The 10,686-nt window shown below is 59.4% G+C and overlaps 1 protein-coding gene across 1 annotated transcript; it reads right to left on the bottom strand.

Moving 5' to 3' along the window:
* Positions 1-548: 548 nt before the first annotated feature.
* Positions 549-10,349, bottom strand: BCL3 (BCL3 transcription coactivator). The gene is made up of 9 exons (XM_057535108.1): positions 9,833-10,349; positions 7,963-8,116; positions 3,517-3,625; positions 3,074-3,278; positions 2,878-2,966; positions 2,575-2,652; positions 1,796-1,963; positions 1,311-1,428; positions 549-1,173 (listed from the first exon to the last, which is right to left on the bottom strand). The coding sequence occupies exons 1-9, from the start codon at positions 10,086-10,088 to the stop codon at positions 986-988; spliced, it is 1,365 nt and encodes a 454-aa protein (XP_057391091.1). The 5' UTR covers positions 10,089-10,349; the 3' UTR covers positions 549-985.
* Between the last annotated feature and the right edge of the window lie 337 nt (positions 10,350-10,686).

The following is a 10,686-nucleotide window of genomic DNA, read 5'->3' as shown; positions in this document are numbered from 1 at the left end:
ACTGATACGTAAGAGACGCGTCCAGACAGTCAAAAATATATATGTATGTCAGGGGGCCCCTGGAGCCACTGAATAAAATGTGACACACCAAGCGAGGCAGTCACATAGAAACAATCACACGATGACTGCAGGTCTCAATGTTAGGAACACGCACAAATGCTACACGCACGGAGACCCAGAGACAACTGGCATCAGCAGTTTACCACAGGTACGCAACAGTCAGCTGTGGTACCACAGGGACCCAGAAGCCACAGAATCCTTCAGAAGCACACATACACACACATGCACACACCTAAGGTCACTATGGAATCCAACAGGGTCCTCTGGAAAGATGTCACACTTCACGTCATCCCCAGAAACAGTGGCACAGTGACACAATGACAGAACATTTACAACACACCGGAAGTCCTAGAGTCGCCCACACATGTCACTGTCAGTCTGAGACTCACATGGAGTCAGCTGGATACGGCACCCAGGTGGACACACACACACACACACACACACTTCCTCCAGACCTCCTCATGAAAGAGGCCTAGCAAAGCCAGGGATATGGTACAAAAATAGTTTATTACAAAAGAAATCCAACCAAAAAGCCTAATAATTTACATTGATATCAGTGCCTGGCTACAGCCCATCTCTCCCTCCTTACTGAACTGGGTAAAGGCCAGAGGGGAGGGCCGTTCCTTGGTTCCACCAGCTCTGGGAGAGGAGAAGGAAATGGACGATTGGGTGACGTTCCACATGGGAGACTGGTGCCTGAGAATAATAGGGTAAGAGTCCCGGGCTGGGGGTGGGGACGAGATGGGGGAATATCCGTGCTGAGAAGAGGGGGGCGGTTATGGGTAAACATATGTGCCTCTGTGCAAATCCTGGTCCAGAAGATTGGGGGGGGGCAGAGTGAGATCTTCACAGTTTCCAGGAGGGCTGACCCCATAGGGCAGTGAGGTCCCTCCTCATGAGTCCGAGATCTGCCCCCCCATCCCTCTCAGCTACCTCCTGGAGCTGGGGAGGGGGGCACCGGCCGGCCAGGGGCTCGGAGGACCCCAGCATAGGGCAGGAAGGTCGGTGGAGATGAGGCAGGAAGGAAAAAATTGGGGGGAACCATGGGGAATCCAGGGGGGTCCTTGGGGGGAGACTGGGAGGGCGAGGAGGGTGGTGATGCGGACAGAAGACCTGTGGGAAGAGAAGAGAGACGAGGGGTGAGGGCAGCGAGAGGCTGGATCCAGGGAGAAGGGGGCTGGGGACCCCCACTCCTGGGTTCTGAGGGCGGGCGGAGCTGGGCTGCTGGAAGTTGGGAGCCGGTTTCTCACCATTGGAGCTGAGGCGGCTGCTGCTCTCAGGGGAGGTGGTGGCACTCCGGTCAGGGGAGGGCTCTGGCTGGCATGCAGGCGCAGGCCGTGTGGCCTTCCCTCTCAGGATGTCGATGACCTGTGGAGCGGTGGAGGGGCGGTCATCACCAGGCCACCCCTGCCCACACAGCCCTGCCTCTCTCCATCTCTCCTAGCTCACGGGGTCCCCTAGCTCAGGGAGCACCGCCTCTTTCTCAGTACGTGCAGGGGGACAAGTCACTTCCTTTCTTTGTGCCTCAGTCAATCCTTTGTCTAGAACTCACACCCACGCCCTCAGGCTCACCGGCTTGCCCCTCCACGCCCTGGCACAGACGCGCACACGCCCACACGCCGCATCCCCTGCACACACGTGCCCACTCACCTGTCACATCCGCGCGGACCGGCGCTCGGGCACAGACACCCCTGCAACCCCTGTAACCCCCGCCGCCACCAGCGCGCACACTCACCCGGCGGCTGCGCGCCACCATGAGCGGCGTGTCGTTGTGGCAGTTCTTGAGGCCGCTGTCGGCGCCGCTGCGGACCAGCGTGCGCACGAGCGGGAGGAGCCCGCGGCCTGACGCCGAGTGCAGCGCCGAGCTGCCCGAGTACATCTGCGCGTTCACGTTGGCGCCGTGCTGCGGGCGGGGAGGCGCGGGTCAGGACCACCGCCAGGTCCCGGTGCAGGGGGGCGGAACCAAGGGGCGGGGCCACAGTGAGGGGCGGGGCCGGGTGTGGGGGTGGGACTCACAACCTGGGGCGGGGCCAGATCGGGGTTGGGTGATAGAAGGGTAGAAGTTGGAAACAAAGGCGGGACAGAGCGGGATTGGAGGGGCGGCGCCGAATCAACCGGAGCTGGACTCGGCAGCCCCGGCCAAAGCAGGGGCGGAGTCAGAGAAGGGAAGGGTCCAGAGTTTGGGCCTGATCGTGGACGGAGTCGGGGCGGAAGGACGGCGCGGGGACAGGGCCAAAGCCGGAAGACAGGGTCAGCAAGACTCTAGCTGGTTGGGGCCTGGGAAGTTTTGGGGCCGGAGGAGGGATGGGAGAAGACCCGGGACTAGTTCGTAGCCTGGAGGGGTGAAGTCCTAGGGTTGACAGAACGAGGCCTAGAAGGAAAGGTCGGGGCTGGAAGCGCAGCAAGAGCAAGAGCCAGAACTGGAAGGCGGCGTTGGTGGCAGGGATGGGGCGACAGCCGGTTGGTGTCAGAGGAAAGGGTGGGCGAGAGGCCACGGGCAGGGGCCTTACCCACCTGTAGCAGCAGCTGCACCATGCTAAGGCTGTTGTTTTCCACGGCGTGGATGAGTGGGGAGCGGCCACTCTTAATGTCCTGCGGCAGGGAGGGAAGGTTTTAAGTGTCTCCTAGCACTGCCCAAACAGCCGGCGGCCCGCATCCTAACCGCTTGGTCCAGCATCTCAATCCCCTTGGATTCTTCAAGCCCCACCCCACCCATTCGGGCTCTCTCCCACCCAAGCCCCGCCCCGTTGGCCCCGCCCCGTTGGCCCCGCCCCTCTCTGCTCCTCTTGGCCCCTCCCCCGGCCCAATCGCGCTCACCACCGCGTCGATGTCCGCGCCGTGCTCCAGCAAGAGCAGCACCGCTTCTTGGCACTCGGTGTTCACGGCCACGTGCAGGGCGGTGAGCCCTGAAGGAGAGGGAGACTCAGTTAAACCTGGGCCTGGGGCTTTGCAGCCTCAGAAGGACTCCAGGTCCTGCTGGACAGCCCCACCCCGCGCCCGGGTAGATGCCCACCGTCGTAATTGCGGGCCTCCAGGTCCATGGTGCCCCCGGCCGCGCTGTCCAGCAGGGCCCGCAGGCAGGCCGGGCTGCGGTGCTCGCAAGCTAGGTGGGCTGCCGTCTGGCCGTGGCGGTCCAGTGCCATGGGGCTGGCACCGGCCATCACCAGGAGCCGGACCACAGACGGCAAAGTGGTGATCACAGCCAGGTGTAGCGGTGTCTGGGGAACAGAGACTGTGAGGGACCCGTCCCCTGCCCTGCGTCCCAGTCCTGCCTCCCTCAGAATTCCCGAGTCCTGATTCCTAGCTGTAGTCTTAGGCAGGAAACAGAAATCTGGAGCACCTCCTCCCTCCGACTCAAGAGTCAGGGCCACCAGCTCTTCTTCCCCTAGGAAACAGGAGTCCAGGTTCCCAGACCCCTCTTCCATTAGATCCAGGTCCCCAGGCCCCCAGCCTCACCTGCCGGAGGTTGTTGTAGATATCCAGCTCCCGGCCGCCATGCTGGAAGAGGTTGACTAGCCGATGCACAGCTGGCAGATTGCCCTGCACCACCGCAATGTGGAGTGGCCTGGGGGTGGAGGATCACAGGCGTTAGAGGCTGGTTACCTCTCACCCCCATACTCTTAGCAGTGCTAACTCCAAAATGTGCAGGATACTTTAGAAGTGTCTCTAGAATCCAACCACTGCTCCCCACCCCCACTCCCTCCATCCTGGTTCAGGCACCACCATCTCCCCTCCTGGCCCGTCCCCTCCTCGCTGGCCTCCCTGCTTCCATCCTGCTCTACTGTCTGTCCCTCACATAGCAGCTAGAGGGACCCTTTTAGAACCTAAGTCAGGTCATGCCCCTTCTCTGCACAGAATCCTCAGAGTAAAGTCCTCACCATGGCCCACAGGCCCTGTGTCATCTTGCCTCCCGCTCTTCAATTCCTTTTGATATCATCTCTGTCCACTCTCCTGAGCCCACTCTGGCCACTAGCCTCCTTGGTGTTCCTCAAACATACCAAGCATGCTTGCCTCCTAGGCCTTTGCACTGGCTGTTCCCTCTGCTGGGAAGAGTCTTCCCCCCATACCTGCAGGGCTAGCTCCCCTCATTTGGGCCTCTGCTAAAATGGTACAGCAGCGGCTCCCTCCCCCTCCCCCGGCTTTATTTTCCTCCAGTTCATCACCTGACGTGGTACACTTTACTCGTTTCCTGTCTGAATCTCCCTCGATAGAATGTCAACTCCACCAGGGTAGAGCGTTTGGTGTGCTTCCATCACTGCCCAGTGCCTAGGACAGTGGCTGGTGCTGAGCAGGTGCTCCACAAACACGCTCTGAATACATGAGTCCCCCTCAACGATCCCTGGCCATCCTTGAAGCTGGTAACCACATTCCCACCCCACTCCAGGCCACAGTTTTCTCATCTGTGAAATGGGTGGGGATGAACTCGATACCATCAAGGTCTCCATCAGTGGTGACTGGAGATCACGGTCAGCCTCCATCCCAAGAGTATGTATGTGGAGGAAGTTTTGCCCAGAAGGGAGGTGGGACAAACTAGTCACTGTTTGGGAAGCTGGACTGCGCAACCCAGGTCCCCCCGCTTCTGGACTGAAGGACTCATTCCCTCAACTTCTGGGAAGGTTGTCAGCTCTCGGCTCTCTCTGGGAATTACCCTCCGCTGAAAAGAGCTGCTTGCCCAGGTCATGGGGGTGAGGTGGGTAGATGCCACCCAATGGCATCCAGTGACTGCTCCGTGTGGGCGTCGAAGGCCTGGGCTTCTGGCCCCAACTCTGAGGGCCACTCCAGCTGCAACATTCCCTGTGGGATAACTGAGGCCCTGATGAAACTACTACGTAGCAGCTCAAATTCTCCCTCTGCCCAGTCCTGCTTCCTCCATCTCTGTAGGCATTGATCTGGATAACACTTTTCAATAAACCTCCTGCCCACTTCCCAGGGCCCCCAACCTGGAAGAGCCATTTAGAGCTGAGAGCAATCTGGGACGACTGTATGGGGTGGGGGACATTGGCGCTGAGGGCACAAGGCTGACTGGAGGTACACAGTCCCTACAACCTTTCTTTAAAGGCCATTTTCTAGAGCAACTTCTTTCTCACCCACCACTGCTTGCTGACAGACCAGGGCGTGGCTAAGAGGGGTGAACAGCGGTTCTCCCAATTGTGGAATCTGCATCCAGAATCCAGCTCCCTAGGTACTGGAGGCCGAGAAATCCTGCAGCCCTGGGGGCTTTGCCGGGGCTGAGTAGGTCAGGGTTGCAAATTGCGTTACAAGTCTCTCTAGCTGTGCGGCTAGGTGGCCCTTTACAGCCTCGGGTTTCTCCTCCGTAAAGTATAGCCTACAAGAACGCCCATCTCCCAGGAGGAGATTATGCAGGTGTAACGCTGAACCTGGATCCTGAGCCGAGAAAGCCAAATTTAAAAAGAAATCTTGGGGGAGGGGTCGGACCTGGGCCAGGGCCCCCCTTGGGAAGGGCTCCCTCCCCTCCCTGCATCTCCCAGGACGCCCGGCCTGGGTCCCCTTCGGGGCGGGCGGGGTTAAGTGAGGGCAGAGGGAGAAAATTATTTCAGAGAAACCGTCCAGGCCTGAGTTCCCATAAACGCGCGGGCCGCAGGGGGTGGGGCGGGGCTGGAGGAAGTGGGGACGGGAGGGGCGGCCCAGCCCTCGGACTTCCAGTAACAGGTCTGCTGGGCGGGGCTCGGCTTCCTGCTCCCGGGGGAGGGAAGCCTGTCCCGTCGGGGATCTACCCCGGCCACCCAGACACCCCAACTTCCATCCTCGAATAGGGCGGAGAGGGGAGCCTAATCCAAAGCGATCTAGTTACCCTGGGGGTAAGGGCCCCAACTTCTCCAGCCAGGGGACCCCTCTGGAACTCCACCCTCCAGGGCTCCGACTCCAGCTGGCTCCCTAACCCCCACCACATCCTGGCATCCATCCCCAAGATCTCTTGGGACCCGGGAATACGGTGCCCTAACTCTTTGCGGAAACGGACTTTCCCCTTCCCTCCGAGTTCTAGATCCCCAAGCTGCCCTGCCCCCTGCTTCTTACCCGCTCAGGGGTCATGGAATGCAGTACCCCAACCTCTGCTCTCTGGGACTCAGAATGCGTTCCCCCCTCTCTTGGAGACCCAGACTTCCGTCTCCCCAGTGCCTCCTGACTTCTTGGTGGCGGGGGTGGGTGGTGGGTGGGGGGGAGCGGAGGGGGCGGAGGGAGGTTGTCCGAATGCCCTGAGATCTTACTCCCTTGAATCCCTAGAAGTCCAGCCTCCCAACCATAGCTTTGCTGCTCTGGGGACCCAGACCTAGCGTGTCCCCCCTCCCCCTCCCCCGCCTGGCCTGCGCCTGCTGCCCATTCCGGTAAAGTCTCGGCCCCAGCGGAAGGGGTTAAGGTTAGAGGGAGCGCCAGGAGGGGGAGGCTGCGAGTGAGTGACGGGTGCTGACGTGGGGGAGGCAGAGCAGCTGGGCTGCGGTCAGGTTCTGCGGGAAGGGATTTCCCCCAACAGGCAGCTGAGGCAGAAGTGTTTGCTTTGGGGGAGAGCGGGGAGGGCGGGGAGGGCGGCTGGGGCGTGGGGCTGGAGACTGGTGTGCCAGGTCGCCTCCGCACCCTGCTTTCACAGGCTGCAAACAAATCACCCCTGGGGACAGATACAAATTAAATCTATTTCACTGATGACCCCAGACGTACCCAGAGTGGGCGGGAACTAGCTTTACCGAGCCCTGTATATGTATATCTCAGGCACTTTCTCCTGCTTGGGTTCACAAGGATAAGTCCATGACAACCCTGGGAGCTCTGTTCAACCAATCAAAAGCCACTCCCATGTACTGAGCACCTACTGTGTGCCCCCCCCCCCCCCAATTCTATGCACTGTATATATGTACATCACTGCACTGAATCCTAATTGTGATTATGAGCCCGGATTTCCAGATAGGGAAACTGAGGCTCGAGGATGTGAAGTCACCCAGGAGCCAGTGGTGGAGGCCCCCCTTTCCTTGTAGAAATAGGCTTGTCCATCCCATCTCCACCTGTGGTTTCCAGTCCCCAAACCCATTCCCAGATAATCGCTTTATAGAAATCATTTCATTTCTGCCTCACAGAGACCCTCATCTTATGCTTCCTGTTATTACAGGGGGAAACTGAGGTAGAGAGGGGTGGGAAAGTGGCCGGCTGAGATTCAAACCGAGGTCGATAGAATAACAATAACCATGGTGGTCAAGTATATTGAGTGCTTACTATGTGCTAGGCCCTCCCATGCAGGATTTCTCAGCAGCTTCATGCTGCTCAGAAGCATGTCCCTCAAACGGCAGATAATAAAACCATGAGATTTGGGAAGTCAACTTAAGGGCTCGTCAAATTAATTTAGTGGGCTATGACCAGGAAACAATGACATAAGACTAGAATAGAAAATCCCAAAGTAGATCCCAAGTCGTAAGGGTGAGCGTTGTTTTGTTCTGTGCAATTTTTATTTCAAGTTTATATGTGCGTGTCTGTGCTGGGCTTAGTAAAAAGCAATAACGATAATAATACCAGTAATTAATACATATTGAACAGTCAATCTGCGAGGCTCAGTGCTAGGGGCTTAACATGTATAGTTCGTATAATAAATCGGTCAGTGAGATGTCTTCCTCATTTTGGGATTTTGATAAAACATTTGAAGCCCATTGCTCCAAAAACAGTCCTGGGAGCTAAGTGCTCTCAGGGTGCCCAATTTTTCAGAAGAGGAAACTGAGGCCCAGAGAGGGAAAGGGGCTTGCTCAGAGTCACACAGACAGCGGTGGAGACAGGGTTCTAACTCAGGTGCAGGTAACTTGAAAGTCCACGCTGAGCGCCCCTGTGCTGTGGTGGGTGGGTGAGGTGGGTGGAAGGTTGGTCTCCCCACTCCCTACTACCCTCCATGAATGGGGGACTGTCACTCACGTGTCTCCGTCCTCATCCGCATGGGTGGCCATGGCGATGTCAGCCGACAGGGGGTGTTCCATGGAGCACACCATGGGGTACAGGGGTGTAGGCAGGTTCAGCAGAGGAAAGGGGGAGCCCATTGTCGGGGTGGGGTACAGGGACAGTAAAGGTCCTGGGAAGAGAAAGGACATGCGTGAGACCAAGCCCACAGATCCTCAACCCACCCCCTGCCTCCCGGCCTTCACTCCTGCATGTCACCTGCCCTTTTTCCCAGGTCCCTTTTGCATCTCCTACTGAGTCCTCAAGGCGCAAGACAAACTCCTCTACCGCATCCCTCCTCTGGGCTCCCACAGCTTCCCCCCCCACCCCCCCAGCCCTGGACACTCTCACTGTCACTTATCTTTACTTGTGTCTGATGCCCCATCTCCCACTAGGCAGAGTCCCTTAAGGACTGAACCCCCATCATCACTCAGCAGGGGGACCTCAGGGCCTGTTTGCTGAGTGAATCTGTGGCTGAGGGAGGTAAGGATGGATGAAGCACTGGATGTAGGGTGTGGGGTGAATGTGTACAGTTTGGGGAGAGAGAGTGGTGCCAGAAACGTGTTCAGATCAAACTGTTGGAAGGGACCATGGTAGCAGGCAAATCCATATCCACCCATCACACAGATGGGGAAAACTGAGGCCCAGGTTCTCATCAGGGGAATAGGAAAAAGGAGAAGGCTGTGACAGGCCTCCTGATGCACAGCTTGAAGCTGTACTCTGAGGGGGTGGAAGGTGCAGAAACTGGGCAAAGGTCTGGAGGCAGTAGACATGGGGTCTCTGCAGCTCTGGGGGTCACTCTGAGATCGTGAGGTGGGCACAGCTGTGGGAGGGGCCACCCCCTCCTGGAGGTCAAGGATGGAGACAGGATCGGGAAAATGGATTTTGGCCTTCTTTGTCATATCCTGGTCCTCGGGGGCTCCCATTCCTGAACCCCCAAGTTTCCTGGTTCTTGCATGTCCAATACCAGGCCTTGACACCCTGAGGCCTTCTGCCCAGAGACCCCTGAATCCTTCTTCCTGGCTCTAAATCCTTGAGTCCCAGAACTCCCCAGTCCTGCCCCCAGTTCTTAGACTGAGCCCAAGCCCCCTAAGGCCACCTGACCTTGTGACCCCAGTGAAGACACTGATCACTTGCAAGCAGAACTGGGTGCTCAGAACCCCAGATCTCTGTCCTGCTGGCTCCTTAAAGAACCCTGGTATCTGGATCGGTTTCCTTGGGTCCTTGTGATCCCAGATATCGGGGTGCTCAGAACTCCAACGCTGTTCTCCTAATTCCCATCGTCTCCCAATATCTTGGTTCCCGAGATTTTGACATCCGGGGATCCTTAATATCTGTCTCCTTAGAACCCCAATCTCTGTTCTCCTGACTTCCTTTGACCCCACATATAGTTCGGGATGCCAAGAACCCCAGTTTCTTTGGTCCAAGTGCTGATTCCTTATAACCCTAGATATCTGGGTTCTGAAGAGTTTATAATTCTGTGTACCTGGGGCTTGATTCCCTGAGAACCCGTTTCTGTACTGCTGGGCACTGTCTCCTAGCTCCCTATATGTGGCACTCGGACCCTGGGCTCTATCCCTCAGGGCCCCCTGACACCCAGCCTTCCTACAACCCCGATATCTGTGTCCCAAGGCACTGCTCCCTGAAGCTCCCATATCTGCACCCCTGGGACCTCAGGCTGTGCGCCCAGCTCCCCAGGAACCCCATATCTGTGCCCTTGGGACCTTGGCTTCTGTCCCTCAGCTGCCCGAGGCCCCGTATATTACGTCGGCGCTCTGCCCCTGGCTCCGGTAGTGACCCTCTGCACTGCCTGGCCCCCACCCGGCCATGACCCGCGGAAGCCACTCACCCTGGTAGTAAATTGCTTCTGGCCGGGCCAGGCCGTGGGGGGGCGCAGGCACCGCTGGCGTGTCTGAGCCACCGCGGAGGGGATCCGGGGGGACGACGGGGCCCGCAGCGCCGCGGGGGGCGGCGGGCTCCGGGGAGGGCGCGCGCAGAGGGCGCTTGCGGAGCGGCAGCGCGGCGCCTGGGGGTCCGGCGGCCTTGGGCCGGGTACGCAGGTCCACGGGCCCCTCGTCCATGGTCCCCGCGGGGCATCGGGGCATGGGGCCGCCGGGGACGGCGGCCGAGCGGGCGGCCGGAGTGCGGCTGGGCTCGGCGGCACGGGAGGGTGGCTGCGCCGAGCGCCGGGACTTCCCCTGCCGCCGGCTGAACTGAAGGGACTTTTGTCGGCCCGGGCGGTGCCGACCGCCCGCCTCCCCGCCCCCGGCCCCCCCGGGGCCACCCGTCCGCCCCAGGGGTTTCCTGGACCCGCCGCCGCTCCCGCCGTCCCGCGGTGCAGCCTGCACAGCGCCCCGCCCGCGCCGCGCCCCGCCCCGCGCCCGCCCCCTCCCAGCCCCGCGGCGCCCGGAGCGGCCGGGCCTTGGCGGGGGGCGGGGGGGTGGGTGGGAAGAAGGCGGGGTCGCGGGTTGCGGGGTCCCCACCCCTGCGGCTGCGGGCGTCAGGCTCTGTCTCCGCGTTTTTGTCTTTCTGGCTATAGGCCCCTGTATCTCTCAGTCTGTAACTGTCTCTCTCTGACTTTCGGGTCTGGATAGATGTCTCTCTATCTCTGCGTCTCTGTTCTCAGTGTCTCTGTCTCTATCGTCTCTTTGCTTCCCTCACCATCTATCTCTCTGTCACTCGAGTGCTGTCTGCTTCTCAGCC

This window comes from Balaenoptera acutorostrata, chromosome 19, assembly GCF_949987535.1.
Source record: "Balaenoptera acutorostrata chromosome 19, mBalAcu1.1, whole genome shotgun sequence".
NCBI lineage: Eukaryota > Metazoa > Chordata > Mammalia > Artiodactyla > Balaenopteridae > Balaenoptera > Balaenoptera acutorostrata.
This window is presented reverse-complemented; position numbering and strand designations above follow the sequence as displayed.

Bases quoted from the DNA above. Each gene is read 5' to 3' on its own strand.
- BCL3 (XM_057535108.1), bottom strand. From the start codon at position 10,088: ATGCCCCGATGCCCCGCGGGGACCATGGACGAGGGGCCCGTGGACCTG. The intron at 8,117-9,832 runs GTGAGTGGCTTC...TTCTCTTCCCAG, and splicing joins AGAAGCAATTTACTACCAGG to GACCTTTACTGTCCCTGTAC. The intron at 1,429-1,795 runs GTGAGTGTGCGC...ACCGCTCCACAG, and splicing joins TGGTGGCGCGCAGCCGCCGG to GTCATCGACATCCTGAGAGG.